Raw genomic sequence first — 17,908 nt, 5'->3', positions numbered from 1 at the left:
TAATGTTGCTCTAGGTCATTCCATTGGTAACCCACCAACTGAACAGAGCTATAACCACAAGACAAAGGTACCTAAAAGTAATACGTTGTGACGAAAATTCTGTTTCCCTTTTGGGCTGCATATGTGTCTCTCTGTTTGCAATCAGACTTTGGATTGCTGTTAGACTCATAGATTCATAGACTTCAAGGTCAGAAGGGACCATTATGATCATCTGGTCTGACCCCCTGCATGCTGCAGGCCACAAAACCGTCCCTACCCCTTCCCTGGACTCTGCTGTTGAAGTCCCCAATCCTGTGTTTTAGTGACTTCAATTGGCAGAGACCCTCCTGCTAGCGATCCCTGCCCCATGCTGCGGAGGAAGGCAAAAAACCTCCAGAGGCTCAGCCAATCTATCACAGCACAGATGTCTGTGCCGATTCACATGATACAAAATATAGACTGATTTTTCATAAATTAGACAGGAAAATGTCTGTGTTTGCCAATTGTCCTCCTCCTTGGTAAGAAAGATGTTGGTCCCTGTTGTGACTGGATTTATATTTGTAATTTTTAATCCAAAGGCCCACATTAAGGGATGGAGAAGTAACAGGTTATGACTTTCTTTTAAGTAGCACTTATGATTTATCCATTGCTTTAAAAGAAAAAGCTATAGGAAGCCTGTTCTCTGCTCAAAGAAGGGGTAACAAATTAGACAGTAATAAGAAAAATCAAACAAACAGTGGAACTAACAGATATACTGAACATCTCACTCAATAACTTCTTTATTTTTGTTGCATTCCCTCCTTTGTAGATCTGGAGTAACTCCATTGTAATGGACAGCAGAATTTGTCTTTGTTGGTCCCTGGCATGAAGAATTTATCTGTCTTCATTGTAGTAGACTGTGCTTTTAAGAAACCCAGTCATGGCATGTACTGGGAAGTGTAACATGCTGGATCCAGTCGTGGTGCAGGCAGAGTGATCTCTGAGAGGCTGTAATAAAGATCTGTTTGTTGGAAGTGGAACTGGCAGGGAAAACAGAATTTTCATCCCACAGAAACTTTTGAGGTTTTGGATACAATTTTCCAATTTAGGATGAAAAATAAAAACCTGACAGTTTTGCAGATCAAACTCTGAAAAACTGAAATTCTAAAAGCGAATTTTCGATGAAAAAAACATTCAAACATAAAATTCCTGACCAGCTCTAGACTGAACCTTTTGGGTTGTGTCTCTGGCTTCCATGATCGGTACCACAGTAGGGATGTAACATTTATAACATATTCATTTGTTAAGTGCCTAGCATGCAGTAGACTCTTAGAAACAAATTAGGCTGATTGGCTAATTTACATACACTAAATTTCATACACTAGTCCAATCAATCCTTTGCCCTTGAGAATAACATCATTTTGTTGCAGAATTATACTTCTTGCTTGGGTTAGTACAAGAGCTCTTACATGGAGCTGTACACTCCTCATTACTACATGACTTAAGATCAAAATTTGAATTAAATATTACTGATGATGATTAGTCCTAAATCTCAGCTGTAAATTATAAAGCGTAATTAGGACCCAGGAGAAAGGGAACTTAAAATCCGTTTTCATTAGTGGAAAAAGACTGTTTTGTTTAAAAAGTTAAAGTAACAAATTTTGAAACTGATAAAATGAAACACTTTTTAAAAAGCAAACACACCAACAGTGCCAGCTCCTCAATTGGTGTAAACGGGCCCAACTCGATTGATTTCAGTAGAGCTACTCTGATTTACACCAGCTGAGGATCTGAATCAATTTATAATTAACCAGTGGAATTCATTGCCACCAGTCACACTGAAGCGAAATGCTTGATAGAAATCAAAAAAGGACTAGAGTAGGGATGGTCAGCATTTTTTCTTCAAGTTTCAAAATTTCAAACAAAAACAGGAAGAAATTGCAGAAAGGTCTACAAAATCTTTCCTGTTTCTCAACCAGCCCTACAGCTGAGATTTATGTGAATTAGTAAGAATATCTGTAGTATCACCAATTGGGATAAACATTTATAAGAGGTGTCAACACTCATGCTTCGAGACTCTGGTTTCCACCACTAACTACCTGGGGTTAGAAAGAAGCTTCCTCCATAATTGTCCTTTTTTGAGGATTTTGACACTTTCTTCTAAAGCAGTGGTTCTCAAACGTCTGTACTAGTGACCCCTTTCACATAGCAAGCCTCTGAGTGCAACCCCCCTTATAAATTAAAAACACTTTTAAATATATTTAACATCATTATAAATGCTGGAGACAAAGCAGGGTTTGAGGTGGAGACTAACAGCTCATGACCCCCCCATGTAATAACCTCACGACCCCCTGAGGGGTCCCGACCCCCAGTTTGAGAACCCCTGCTCTAAAGCATTTGGTACAAGTCACTGTCCGAGAGCATACCAGAGTAGATGGACCATTGTTTGACGCTGTCTGGCAGTCCCTAATTTAAGTTACACAGTAATACACTGAATAATGCACTCTTCCTACTTACCTGCTCCTCCTTCATTCCCAGAAGAAATGATTCAATGGCCTGGATATCAAGTTTGAAATACCTGAGCTCCAACAGTGCATTTGATTCCTGGCAGTGTCATCACAGCCTTTGGCCCATCTAAGCTAGATAAAACAGAGTTCCACGTGTAACGCTGCCTGCAGCGACTCAAGAATGTGAGGACCAGCCTCAGGGCAGATTGTTAGGAACCAGGGCACAAACCCCAAATTGGCTGTGAATTCTATACTTAGTTTGCCAGCCAATTGTCAAGTGTAAACTCCTCAGGTACTATAAGAGCCTAAACATGGAGCCATAGACAGTCCCCTTGGTACTCCAATCTGTCTCACCACACAGGTGAGCATACCTTTGTGATAAATCATCCCTTACATCAAGAATCACAGCAATATTCAGTAAAAAGCAACAGAGGGTCCTGTGGCACCTTTGAGACTAACAGAAGTACTGGGAGCATAAGCTTTCGTGGGTAAGAACCTCACTTCTTCAGATGCAAGACTTCTTGCTTTTTACAGATTCAGACTAACACGGCTACCCCTCTGATACTTAGCAATATTCAGGTTACTCCCAGTCCCAAAGGACCAGTCACTTACCCCAGGTCAATGGCACTTTAGATCTCACACCAAAGACAACAATGGTAGCCAATTCAGTAATAAACTATATAGAGATTTGTGAAATAGGAAAACGAAACAGTTATTTACAAGGTGAAAGCAGGTAAACATATACACACAAATGAGTTACAATCTTAAATTTCAAAAGGTAATAGAAGCCTCTATGTTCAGCAAGGTCTATATATTCTTTAGGGCTAACCCAGGCTACACAGCTGGGGATCCCTTTCCCTCCCCCCCCACCCCAGACCAAGCAGCATAAAGATACCTAGTTCCTTTTGTTTGGGGTTTTTATCCCCCTTCTGACATGTGCTCTGAGCTGCAAACTCAGCTGATGGGGGATGGCAGGGGAATCAACTTGCATGACTCATCTTCATGGGGGGGGGGAGAGGGGGAAGAGCAGAAGAACAAAGTATTTTATCTTCTTAACATCTGGTGTTGATGGACCTTTCCTGTTGGGAAGGATGTAAAACCTTCTGTTGATGAGCAGCCCTTCACACTAATTTAATGTCTCTCTCCTGTCTGGTGATTTACATAGTCACAGAGGCTCACAATACAACCACTCAAATATTGTCTTACAATATGAGATACAGATGTTACAAGTGAGATTAATGCATGCAGCAACTCACATGCATTCAATAAAGTCTAAACACATTCTTATCATTCTAACACCTGGTTTAACAATACTAACACACAGGCGAGCCAAACTGATTCCAGCTATGTATTTGTCAGTGTTCAGTTGAGACATGGGGACTTTGGCATGAGCTGGCACCTGGTCTGCCAGCATCACACCGTGTGGTTTACCAAGTGTGGGGTTTTGGGGTGAGACTTTAAAACTGAGTTCCTGTCTGCTATATGTGGATATTGCAAATCTTATGACACTTTTTTTAAAGTAGGGCTTTGACCAATATTCCCTTCTCATCACTGTTGTGCTGTGTGTTGTTTACCTATTATCTTTCACCTAGAGATGGCTACAATTTAATGGGAAAGTGATTCCTGCAAGTGTAAAGTTTGTAAAGCTCCTTTGTGAGGAAATAGGGGCATGTAGCATTAGAGGAATATATTAAAAATTAATATAAGACTTTTTATTGTAGCACTGTCTCTTTGGAATGTTCGGCTCCCAAAGCTTCTTATATACAGTGCAGAGCATATGGATTTGAAAAAGATTAAAATACTTTAAACAAGACAGGAATTATTCTGCTCTCAGCTACACTAGTATAATTCACAAGTAACTCTATGTTAGTCAGTTGCACCAGCGTAAAACTTGTGTAAGTTAGATCAGAATCCAGATCAATGTTTCCGGATGCTTTCTTTAATGAAGCAAAAATCCTCCAACTGCAGGATGAGTGGGCAACTGTCTCACTAAATTACTGGAAAAAATAAGGACCTGATTCTGATCTCTCACTGGTGGAACACTACGTTGGTCTTAGACCTGATTTACACTAGAGTTGAATCAGGCTGGTATGTTTTCCCTGTTGCATGGGTAAGAAGAGATCCCTGTATTGCTAGATAACAAGTATGGCATTTGCAGTTGCTGTCTTTCATTTTCTTTGTTGAGGGCATGTACCCTGACAGGGATCCTACTTAAGGTCCTGAATCAACAAAGCACTTAAGGACATGCTAAATCAGGGGTCTCAAACACGTGGTCTGCGGAGTTATTTCCTGCGGCCGCCAAGCTCCCCTCCCTTGGCACTCCCCTTCCCCAGCGTGCAGTGTCCCTGCTCCTCTACCTACCTCCAGGCACTTCCCGCCTGTGCTTAGCGCTTTCCAGGAGGAAGGGGGAGGAGTGGGGAGCCGTGCGCTTAGGGGAGGAGGCAGAGAAGAGGTGGGGCAAGGGCAGGGATTTGGGGAAGGGGTTGGAATAGGGGGAGGGAGGAGGCGGAATTCGGGCAGGGACTTTGGGGAAGGGGTTGAAATGGGGGCAGGGAAGGGGTGGGAAAAGGTGGGGCGGGGCCTCATGGAAGGCGTGGAGTGGGGGCGGGGCCGGGGGCAGTGTGTGTGTGTGTGTGTCAGTGATGCGGCCCTCGGGCCAATGTACTAGTCCTCATGTGGCCCTCATAGTCATTTGAGTTTGAGATCCCTGTGCTAAACCATGAATGTTCACATTGACTTTCCACTAGTTTTGCTAAATCAAGGCCTAAATGAATAGCTCTTCTGTGACAAAAAATAGAAATCCCTATTACAAAGCATTGGTCCAGCTGTCTTCATTGCAGCGCAGGCTCATGTAAGCATTGGAAAGCTGGAGTTTCAGCATTACTACTATCTTTTAAAGCTGAAGGCAGCATAATATTGTTTGTTGCTCTCTCTACAACTAATTTTTGCTTCATTAAAGAATGCATCGAGGGACATTGATCCAGATTCTGGTCTCACTTACACCAGTTTTACAGTGGTGTAACTCTGACTACAGTGGAGATGTATCTGTTTTTTTATTCTTTTCCTTTAGTGTGACTATCCATCTGTTTCAAAACAGCACATTTGTATAGATCTTGCACACACAATGATCAGGGCATTTATACTGTTTCAAGCATCAAGAAATCCCCTGCTAGCTTAATTATATCCAAAATAAAACTACATCAAGGGCACTTGACTGTACCCCTCATTTGTCAGCCTGAAAAACAAACTTGTAGAATGCTTGAAAAATGTCTCAAGGAATATGAATATAATCCCTGGTCTGTGAAAATCCTGTAGTTTGCCTCTGATCTCAATACTTGAAATTTACATGCACATTTGCAACACTTCACACTTTTGAAACATTGACATTTCATATGTCTTGTCTGTGAAGCAAGAGTGAGTGTATTGTTATGCAGACAGTAAACTGTGATTTGCAAATTCTCTAGCACTAGATCCTTCACAGGCACAGCTCAGAATGAAGGCCAACATCTGTTTTTATATCCGCTAAAAATGTTCACTGATATTGCACAGAAGTGGGCATTTTTTACACTGTTCCTTTAAAAAAAAAGTTGTAATTTGCTTTTTATTTCAGGTGAGGGGCTTAATGGTAAGATAACACACCCTTGAAAGGGCAGTACTACCATCCTTCTGTTTTAAATTCAAAAGAGCAATACATTGTGGCTAAATTTCATCATTGGATGTATGTACATTGTCTGGTTTGAATCAGTGGGAACCCTACACATGCATCCAAGGGCAGAACTTGCCATATTATAAAGAGAGACAGAAATTGCGGACATGGGGGCAAGGGAGACAAATGACCCTCAAACCAAAATGCACAGCTGCAACCAAGCCTATTTATTATTTTCTCCTCTATCCACGCAGTGTGCACACATATGTAACTGGACCTGGTGCGGCAGGAACAGGAAAGTTAAATAGGTTGTTTTCCTTTCTCTCTGCAGATGGAAAAATGAACAAAGTCAAATGGATTTTCACGTGGCCATTGCTATTCCTGCTCTTTTGTACCATTCCAAACTGCAGCAAACCCCGCTGGGAGAACTTTTTTATGCTGACATTCATTTTATCCACTTTGTGGATTGCTTTGTTCTCCTATTTTATGGTGTGGATGGTAAGTGGATGCAACAAAAACCTTGTTTTAAGAAATGAAATGTACAGGCCAGATGACGAACGTCTTCAACTCCAATCCCAGTTTGTTTTAGGTGAAGAAGAAGAAGAAGAACGTAGCCACATTGGGATTTGTGCCGTCTATTAGTTATTCTAATATCTGACCTATGTGCTAGTCTCTCTTCTGGACAGTACTTTTGGACCATATTTTTAAAGGTAGGCACTTAAAGATGCAGATGGGGGCCTGGTGTGATTTTTTTCAAAAGTTCCTCAGTGCCTACTTCCTAATATTGGGAGTTAGGGCGTAGGTGCTTTTGAAAATCCCACTAGGTGCCTATCTGTGTCTTTAGGCACCAAATACTTTTAAAAATATAGCCCGAAGGCCTGATCTTGAAATATATTCACACAGTAACTCAGGTGAGTAGTAAGGGTTGCAGGATCAGATACAGTGTAAAATGCTTAGGGTGGAATGGACTATATTAGTCGCAAGTATTATTCTCCTTCTTAATAAGAGTGCCATAGAGGTTACCCATAAATCTTTTCAGTTGCTCTTAACATGTGCAAAAATGTAGGCTCCGATGAAGATATATCAGGTATGATCCATTCATAAACACTCTTACTTTAAACGCTAGTCCAGGTGATTCACTCTTATTTTCTCTCAGTTTTTATAGCTTAAATGTATATTTTCACTCAGAAGAGACATGAATAGTAAAGTAGCTCAAATTAGACTCTTTGTAATTAAAAAAATATTTTTAGAAGTTTAAAAAGGCATCTTTTTTCTATTCAAAGAGAGGCAAAGCTAATGAGAAGTTATGTTAGTACTGCTGAAGGATTGGTAGGTCAATGGTAGGGTAGGTAAAGCCTTCACATGCCTATATTTTCCTCAATTAAAAATCAGTAAAATGAAAAAATCTAACTCTTTCATAATATGTACCCTGGAAAATGAAATATGTAACAGTTTTGTGTGACCTTTTGGAAGCATCTTCATTTACGAGCAGCTGATCTTCATAACTTGCTTGAGGCTTGTGAGTTGTATGACACAGCTTTACTTGTCTGGGATACATACTGATAGCTCTGTCAGTATATTAGACATTTGGGGATTATTTTATTTTTCCATTTTCACTTGGATACAGTATTTTCCCTTAAGTTAGTATTTAAAGTATTATATTTTAAAATAAAACCCTCTTCCCCTGATTTTGTAATATGTAGCAAAAACTGTTTGAGAGATTCATATTCCAACAATTCATCCTTCCTGATGTACCACATTGCCACAACTTCATAGCATCTGTACTTCAGTAAGACCATGCTCTCTACCCTGGTTCCACTTTCAGAACTTCTGTTGAAAACAGTGGGAGTTTTGTGGAAAGACCAAAAGTAGGATGTGTTCAGAGATGCTGTAACAGTGTCTCTGATCTCTTTCAAGATGCGTCCATGCCTCAATGTCCCCATGGTTACTTGCCCTCTCAATGGGAAAATGTTTTAGTGATCGGATAACTTAATATAATCCTCTGGCTAAGTTAGAAAAAAGACTCCATCCTTCTGGGGTAACCACAACTCTTAACGAAAAAAAGAATTCAAGCAAACACTTTTGGCTTCTGGGCCACTGCCTGCTTTAAGAGTCTGTGGGAATTCTTTCCCTTGGCTGCAGGGGTTCCAAAAAGAGCCCCTTGATTGCACGGATCTACAAATAGACTTTTCTTATAGGAGTGCCAGCACAATACTTCAAGGTGGCAGCACTGAGGTTTATGGGAATCCATGCCACCCTTTCTACCCAGGCTCCAGCCCTAATCCCCTGAGCAATGAAGTAGCTGCCTGCTCCAGTCTCAAATGTTCTGGCTTCACTCTTACTCTTCCCACAGGCTACTTCCTAGGCTTGCTTAGGTGGCTGGCTATTAAGCCTTCTTTCTGGCCCCTTTTTCAGGATTTTAACGCCCCCCCCCCTTGAGACCCTTCCTCCCATCCTTACTGGGATCCCCATTGCAGGCTGCTGTCTCTCCCTAGGCTCTTCCAAAGCTGCATCTGGGCCATTTGTCTAGAGAGACTCATGTTCTGTTCCCTTCAGGAGTGTCTCTGTTAGGACCCTCAGAACAGGTCTCACCTCTTCCCAAGCCATTCTCTTACTATGGCAAAGGGAGCTCTTTTATAGTTCTTCTCTCTTCCCAGCCTGCATTGCTGCCAACTTTACAGCTACCTTCAGACCTGGGAACCACCCAACATTCCATTGTTCCAGGCAGAACATAAGAACAGGCTGTGCTGGTCTTAAGGGGCCAGCGCATCCTGTTACAAATGTATAAAGTGGAGCACTTTAAATGGCTTTCATAAAACCCTTAAGACTGTGCCTACAAGCACTTATTGTTCCCTAGTAGGAGGTTTGTAGTCAGATTGTTGCTACGATTTTGTTTCCTTATAGAAATGTGTGTGTGTGTGTGTGTGTGTGTGTAACTGTCATAACGGCCCCATCCAGAAATTAAAGTGAAGAGTGAATCACAATTGTATTGGAAACAGAGTTTCAGAATAAGAGACTTCCCAATTATTTTAAATGGCTGTTTTTGCTTACTCTGCAGGTTACTATAATTGGATACACTCTGGGGATCCCTGATGTTATCATGGGCATTACTTTCCTAGCTGCAGGAACGAGTGTACCAGACTGCATGGCCAGCTTAATAGTAGCAAGACAAGGTATTATTTCTGTTCAAGTGTTCCAACAATTTCATGCTTTGCTCCTGTAATATGCAGTTTTTTCAAACTGTTGTTTGAATTATGATAGCACCTAGGAGCCCCAGGCATGGACCAGGGCCCCACTCTGCTTGGTGATGTAAAAAAAAAAAATGGTTCCCACCTGTTACATCTCTGGTTACGAGTATGGGCCATTTATTACATCCAAGAGGCGTGGAGCATCAGGAGAAATCGCATAATGTTCTGGCAGTTCATTCAGCAACCAAACCTCACATATGCAGCATAGATCAGTCAGATTAGACAGATGTAACATACACATGAGCTACACTAGAAAAGATCAGCCATAAAAATAGGATTGTACACCAAAAAGGTGCATAGAAAAAGGGTTTGCTTTTTGGATCGTGTCCTAAGTGCTGCATGTAAAACTTGCATTGATTTCAGATTAAGTTGATGGGGAAAGATATTGGGGGGAAAAGGCACGACAAAAGTTAACTTGCTTCAAACATATTCCTTGTCCAACTAGAGACAGCCAGCATCTTCCTTTTGGCTCTATGAATATTAACACTGAGTAGGGAAAGATTAACCGTAACTATGTCTAATTTAACTTTCCTATTTAAAAGGCCAAAGATTTTTCCAACTCATATTTACATGGCTGAGCTTTTGATTTTTTTTTTTAAAGCTTTTCTTTTTTACATGAGAAATATTTATGGACACATCCTTTACCATTTTTGCTTAAAACAAGCATGAGTGTGTTCATTTGTATCACACTGAGAAAGGAGCAGATAGTAATAATAGCATTTTGCAGTATTTCAGCTCCTACAGCCCTTAATGCCAAAGGATGGCTCTTTGTTCTCCAGGCTGCATACAGGCTTCAAAAATTCTGAAGTCCTAAACTAGCCACCAGGAGCCAGTAGAGACCCACATCTGTATGATGTGAACAGCATAAACATATTTAAAATGTTTCATTTGTAACTGTAAGATCTATACATTTCACACAGTCTGTTTTTAAATGTTTTGGCTATGCCTAACAAAAAAGAATCGTATATTAAAAATCATCCATTCTCCACTTCATATTAGGAATTACATGCAGGAAAATCTCACAAAAATAGATCAGCTGTGTTAAGAACTGTTCTGGGACACTTCCCATTAAAATTGGTTTCTTCCATGTATGATATTAGAGTCAGTAGATCTGTAGAGGAAATACAGGGGGGAAAGTGCTAAAATGATCAGTGTAATGCCTTCATATTGCTTGAACCTGTACAGAAAATAAATGCTATCATACTTTATCTCTGTTCACTAGAGTTTCTACCTTAAGTTTAACTCAAAATGTTAAATGAGTAATCAATGAGGAAAAAAGATATCTGCTTCGTTTAGTTATTCCACAGTCCAGTTAATATTCTATTTGTAGCTTACCGATGATTTCTGTGGGCCAAATCTTTGCAATAGAATAGCGTCACATATCAGGGAAAAACCTGGTCAAGATTACTTGCTGTGAGAGTACAGGCAAGGAACAGCGTGGTGAAGTGGTAGATGGAGAATCCCCGATTCTCCCATGTAACATGTGCGGGCCATGCGTGGCACTTTAGTAAAGGGTTTCCCAAAGGGCAAATGCAGGTGTACCCTGACAGTGAAGGGAAGCTGCAAGAGGTGTTGCCATAAACACAAATCCCGAGGATATCCCAGGGATGGACAGTCTGCGCTACTGACCGTGTCCCACTGTGTTAGGCCAGGCCTTGGGAGCAGACGTCGTGCATGTGATCCAGTTGGAGGTCTCTCATGGGCTTGAAAGTTCCTCCACAAAGCTGATCTTATTTGAAGGGCACTTTCCAACAATATTAGATCTTTTCCTCCTTCCTGGCACGTTTTGTGGATTTGGCAGTAGCACAGATAGCTAAGCAGGTACTTGAGAGAGAAACAAATTGGGGTGAGCAATCCGGCCACCATTATTATTGTATCAAAATCAGACACCAGCTAATATTGAGCACAGGAGACAGAGATTCAGTAAGAACAAGGCTCTGGTGACCTTACCACCCACTCACACTTTGTTCTCCTATTTTATTATTGTTTGGGGTTGTTTTTAAAAAATGAAATTTCTAAAATGAACTTTCAGGTTTCAGAGTAGCAGCCGTGTTAGTCTGTATCCGCAAAAAGAAGAACAGGAGTACTTGTGGCACCTTAGAGACTAACAAATTTATTAGAGCATAAGATTTCGTGGACTACAGCCCACTTCTTCGGATGCATATAGAATGGAACATATATTGAGGAGATATATATACACACATACAGAGAGCATAAACAGGTGGGAGTTGTCTTACCAACTCTGAGAGGCCAATTAATTAAGAGAAAAAAAACTTTTGAAGTGATAATCAAGATAGCCCAGCACAGACAGTTTGATAAGAAGTGTGAGCATACTTACAAGGGGAGATAGAATCAATGTTTGTAATGGCTCAGCCATTCCCAGTCCTTATTCAAACCGGAGTTGATTGTGTCTAGTTTGCATATCAATTCTAGCTCAGCAGTCTCTCGTTGGAGTCTGTTTTTGAAATTTTTCTGTTGTAATATAGCCACCCGCAGGTCTGTCACTGAATGACCAGACAGGTTAAAGTGTTCTCCCACTGGTTTTTGAGTATTTTGATTCCTGATGTCAGATTTGTGTCCATTAATTCTTTTGCGTAGAGACTGTCCGGTTTGGCCAATGTACATGGCAGAGGGGCATTGCTGGCACATGATGGCATATATCACATTGGTAGATGTGCAGGTGAACGAGCCCCTGATGGTATGGCTGATGTGATTAGGTCCTATGATGATGTCACTTGAATAGATATGTGGACAGAGTTGGCATCGGAGTTTGTTACAAGGATAGGTTCCTGGGTTAGTGGTTTTGTTCAGTGATGTGTGGTTGCTGGTGAGTATTTGCTTTAGGTTGGGGGGTTGTCTGTAAGCGAGGACAGGTCTGTCTCCCAAGATCTGTGAGAGTAAAGGATCATCTTTCAGGATAGGTTGTAGATCTCTGATGATGCGCTGGAGAGGTTTTAGTTGGGGGCTGAAGGTGACAGCTAGAGGTGTTCTGTTATTTTCTTTGTTGGGCCTGTCTTGTAGGAGGTGACTTCTGGGTACTCGTCTGGCTCTGTCAATCTGTTTTTTCACTTCAGCAGGTGGGTATTGTAGTTTTAAGAATGCTTGATAGAGATCTTGTAGGTGCTTGTCTCTATCCGAGGGATTGGAGCAAATGAAGTTGATGCTCACACACATAAGGGCCCAATCCTGCTCAGTGCTGACTGTCCTCAGCTTCCACGCTGCTCAGCACCTTTCACTATCACCTTTCAGATTAACTAGAGCCCACGTCCCCAGAGCACATCCCAAAAGATGAAGACAGACCACACACAGCTTCTTACAATGAAGCTCCTGGCCAGCTGTGCCCTGAAACTACAGAGAAAACAGGACAAAGCTTATCAACCTGTTTTTTTAATTAGCTTCAAACTCAAACACCAATTTCTACTCACCCCTCAAGGATGATACATGCACAAAGTATATTGGTTGTGAGCATTTTTTTATTTTAAAAGGTTATGTAAATGTTACGCAAATTATGTATTGATCTTAGGTACTTGGCAAATTGCCCACGTGGGGATTGCAGGAGTGCTTAGTTAGCTAATTTTAAAGTGTCATCTTACATTGCAAAGCTGCTCAACAGTCATTCTCTCTCTCTCTCTCCCTCCTCCTCAGCCTTGTTACAGAATGTTTGTCCTGTGTGTTGTTTTGACCTGAGAATTATTGTTTGCTTTTTGTTTCCCAGGTCTTGGTGATATGGCAGTATCCAATACAATAGGGAGCAATGTATTTGACATTTTAGTAGGCCTTGGAGTACCATGGGGCATGCAAACTATGTTGATTGATTATGGATCAGTGGTACGTATATATATGTATTTTTTAATTGTTTAATTGTTTAATTTTTGTTTTTGTGTGTTTTGTTTTCAGAAGAAAACATTGTAAAAATGCTGAGCATTTTTATTAGTAGTTAAATAAGACATGAGGTTATTTCCTAGCCAAAGAACAGGGAGACGTGCGAACAATTTTCCTGTCACAAGATGCAATTAATTCCCATTGCTTTCAATGTGAGTTAATTGTATTGGGTGGCAGGAGAATATGAGCAATTGGGTCTATTCCTGGCTCTGCTATTGTCTCACTGTGCAACTCTGAGCAAATCTCTCTGGCTCTCCATGTCTCAGTTTACCTGTTTGTAAAATGAGGATAATAAGGCTTACTCTCCTTGAGAGTTATTGACCAAAGGCAATATGCAAGTGCTGAGGGGTTTTAGTTAAGCAAGACTGATTATTTACGTATTTGTTCTGATTCTTTTAAACATGCTGTTATCCCATTATTGTAATTTTTGCCATGAATTAAACATCTATGTCATTTAAAAATTGCAAATGGGGGCTTGTCAATACAGTGAAGCAATGAGCACTAAGCGATGTGATTTCTAAAGTGCACTAACATGTTGCACATTAATTGGGCCATGTAGACCCCTAGTGCACTTTAATGTAGTGCAGGCACACTAGAAAGCCTTTAGTGCACCTGAGCAGGATCAACGCGGGCCAATTAATGCACAACATATTAGTGCGCTTTAGAAATCACACCCCTGTAGAGTGCAGTACCCCGTCATGTAGACAAGCCTTTCATTTTAAATTTTAGACATTACTTTAAAATAGAATAGAGAATGTTCTAAGTCAAGAGGCAGTTAACTTTCTATTGCAATTACTATGTCCTAAACATTTTAAAGTTCTCTTTTATGTCTAATTTTCACAGGTTAAGATAAATAGCAAGGGACTGGTCTATTCGGTTGTGCTTCTGCTGGGGTCTGTAGCTCTTACTGTAAGTATTTCTGTGGTTTAAAATATGACTCCGTTGAGTATTCACTTCATGTCATAATTTGATACATGTATTTACTTTGCATGTAAAAGTAGGCGAAACTGGAAGTACTTACCATTCTGACTAGCATTTGTTCATATAGAACTTTATCTAGCAACCAGTGACATCAGTGGGCATTAAATCAGGCTCTCAGCACCCAATGGGGCACTGAGGACCTTCAGTTCCCATTTATTTCAGTGAGAACTGAGGACCTCGGCTCCCAGGAGGAGCTAACTAAGTACCTCTCAGGACTGGGCCTTTATTTTGTAACAAAGGGCCTGGTAAGTGAAACATTGATTTGGGTCTGAAGTCAGTTCCAATGCATCTAGGGCCTGCACTGGAATGCATTGAAGTCAGTGGCAAAACTCCCATTGAGCCCAGTGTGAGCAGAACCAGACTCTGAAAGTGTAAATATCCATCCTCATTAACACTTCGCTAACAGTGTTTCTCAAACTGTAGACTCTCAGCGGAGACTACATAGAGAATGTGGTCATCACCATAGACCTCACATTTCTGCATCATGTCTGTAGCTTACCAATGCGTTGTACCAATGACACACTAAATTTGGTGGTAGGATGACCAGTATTGCAAAAATCAGACCCTAGTCAGTATACAATTAACTTGCCAATGCATCTCACAAGTGACATGTATGGACATAATCTCTTTCCAGCCCAGCCCTCAGTAGACACCATCACTGGTATTCATTTTTGCCACACTGGGAAGCAAATGTCCAAGTAATATCTTAAAAGACAACAGTTGTGTTGTATAGTGTCATAAATCTCCCCCCCCCCCCACCCACCCACCCACTTGTCCAGCAGTTTGGCAAGATATGGGAGGGTTAACTAAATGTTATCATCAAAGGTGTCCACAGGGCATTGAGGGGCAGAATGACCAGGCTTCTGACACAGCTGAAGCAGTGTCATCTGAATGGAAAAGCTTCTGAACACTCACATTACTCTCTCACTAAATGTGAGCCTAAATGTGGATTTAGGGGCCTAACTTTAGACCAGTCACCCAGGTTTTGGAAATGTTGGCCAATGTCTTTGCACAATACAATTTGAGTGGCATATATTTTGGCAAACTGTCTGTATGAAGGAACAAGCCATCTAACTCTCATTACTTCTGACCGCCTTTGATACTATATTCTCTGCTTCTCTGCAGCTGTTGAAAGAAGTAACGTCTGTAAGGGCCAATGTTCCAGAGACCACAGTAGATCTAGGGGGCAGCACTGAAGGTTCTGATAATTTAGGCTGTACTGAAGCAATTAATGGGAGCTGCATGACTCCGAGTATGTTGAAACTATACACTTATGGACCTGATTCTCAGTTACATTAAGAGCTCTTCGCTAAGCTCAGACCCTGTGAAGGGTTCTGAAAATATACCACTCACTTGCGGTACATCTATGCTGCAGCATGTGTAAACATACCTATGCTAGCTGTGATCAATTGTCATGCTAAAAAATAACAGTGCAGCCACAGCAGTGCAGATGGCAGCATGGACTAACTGCCTGAATGTTACCAAGGACAGAGACAGCGCTATTCCTACCTAGCTCCCAATGGGCTAGCACCACCTCTGACGTAGCATCTCAGATCGCTAGCCTGTGCCACCACCTGCACTGCCATGGCTACACTGCTGTTTTTAGCAAGCAAGCTTGATCAAAGCTAGTGCTCATATGTCTGTCCAAGGATACCTCCAGTTGCAATGTAGACGTACCCTAAGTTACACCCACTTAAAGGCCGCTTTATATGTTACAGCAGTGTAAAGAGGCCTTAATGTAGCTGAGAATTAAGCCCTCATGTTTAACTCGATCAGTTATGTGCCTTATCTCTATCTGAAAAAATGAACACTGTAAAATACCAAGACTGCATTTTTAGCATGTTTAAGGACAGCAGATTCAAATAGACCTCATTTGAAGCTTGTAGCATTCGTGTCCTTTGAGACTCCATTAACTAACACTTTGTATACTTGCAGGTGGGTGGAATCCATGTAAATAAATGGAAACTTGACAAGAAACTAGGCTTCTACGTGCTGTTTCTTTATGCCATTTTCCTGTGTTTCTCTGTATTGATAGAGTTTAATGTCTTCACCTTTGTCAACTTTCCAATGTGCCGAGAAGATCTTTAAAACAAGCCACAACCATGAGAGGGGCTGACATACTCTTGATTCCTTGTGCTATAAATGATAGGAGACATTTTACATTTCTACCTTCTCATCAGTCATCTGATTTTCTTTCCTGCTTTGTCATCCAACAAGCACTTTTACTTACCTGGAAGGAAAACAAACCTTTCTTTTAACATGCTAGCTCAAGGCAACCAAAGCATTTTCCTCTTTGGGTATTGCTGCTCAGCCATCCAACTTGTGGATCTCATGCAGAGCACTCAAAAGTCCGATTTTCATGGTGTTCTGCTGTGGTTTTCATTCTCCTTATGCAGACAGTAATGCACCACAGTCAATCGGAACAAGACTAGAATAAACTCTCCTCTCTCTTTTTTTGACATTTACTGTCCATGGAAGAAGAAGAGGCTGGCTCAGAACTTTTCTTGACTCCATTAAAGCATCGGAGCTACAGGACCAGAAAGTCCGATGCACATAACATGGCATGCACTGTTGTGAACATATGTTTTTCCCCTTCAAGTGCTCTGTTTATAGAGGAACTGCATTGACATTTATAAGCCTTTGTTGGTGATTTCTGAATATTTAATCACTCTCTTTTTTTTAAAAAATGTGAAGAACACATGAACAATTTTACAGAGAAAGAAGAGAAAATGGTTAATATCGTATCACTTTTGATGATGCACACTAAGAGTAATAGAATCTGAAATCTTCAAAAGAGAAATATGTGCAAAATATTCATACTTGAAAAATGTGTTTTACCATCAACAAGGAATATTGTACAAATATAAACTAACATTTGTGGAATATTAAAGCCTGTAAGTAACATTTTGCATTGGTACTAGTAAGCCCACTTGTAATTTTACAAGAAACTAAAAGATTAACGCCAGTGGGGCGCTCAGTTTCTAGTGGCAATTGTTATCTGAAAAATAGAACATGAACACATTCCAGACCTTCTTGCAATATGATGCATCAGGGATTTGGGGGGGAATTTATTTCATTATTAGTATATTAATCTAGAAGCTGCTGCATCTTCTCCATTTTGTTTTGTTTTTGTTTGTAACCACAAACTTAATAGAGATGGGTACCCAACACTAAGTAGTGTAGATAATAAACAACTCTAACAAATCAAGTCTGTCATGGGAACTATCTCCTTGATCAGATTGTATGCAGGAAGTTTTAAAGCATGTCTTATTTTAGAGCCAAATTATTTTAAATGCACAGAACCAGATTTTGATTTTCTTTGCACCTGTATAAATCTAGATTAAAACAGTAACTCTGAATTTTCCTGGGCATAACTGAGAACAGAATCTGGTCCAGAATAATGAGTAACATTACCAAAACTGTGTAATGTCACAGTTTGAAGTGGAGTTACAAAGAAGATTCATCAAAAGAATTTAATATATTTTGAAACTGCTACTTAACTCTAAAATGTATTTTAAAGTTGTATATGAACAAAACATATAAGGTTTCTAAAGAAGCACAATTAACTTTATACATAGATTTATTTTTTATTTTTTTAATGTTTATATAGCAAAACATCTATCAGATTACTAAAGATTTCATGCATTTTAAATGCATTAATATTTTGCACTTAAGATTATATATCA

The 17,908-nt window shown here is 40.4% G+C and overlaps 1 protein-coding gene across 1 annotated transcript in view; it reads left to right on the top strand.

Annotated features, from left to right (window-relative positions):
• The window catches only part of SLC24A4 (solute carrier family 24 member 4), a 39,943-nt gene extending 23,043 nt beyond the window's left edge, over positions 1-16,900 (top strand). The window contains exons 11-15 of the mRNA XM_034769936.1: positions 6,443-6,609; positions 9,170-9,284; positions 13,075-13,187; positions 14,085-14,150; positions 16,158-16,900. Coding sequence (XP_034625827.1) covers positions 6,443-6,609; positions 9,170-9,284; positions 13,075-13,187; positions 14,085-14,150; positions 16,158-16,310 — 614 coding nt within the window. The 3' untranslated portion in view covers positions 16,311-16,900. The remainder of the gene's footprint in view (positions 1-6,442; positions 6,610-9,169; positions 9,285-13,074; positions 13,188-14,084; positions 14,151-16,157) is intronic.
• The last annotated feature ends 1,008 nt before the right edge of the window (positions 16,901-17,908 follow it).

The sequence above is a fragment of the Trachemys scripta genome, chromosome 4 (genome assembly GCF_013100865.1).
Source record: "Trachemys scripta elegans isolate TJP31775 chromosome 4, CAS_Tse_1.0, whole genome shotgun sequence".
NCBI lineage: Eukaryota > Metazoa > Chordata > Testudines > Emydidae > Trachemys > Trachemys scripta.
This window is presented reverse-complemented; position numbering and strand designations above follow the sequence as displayed.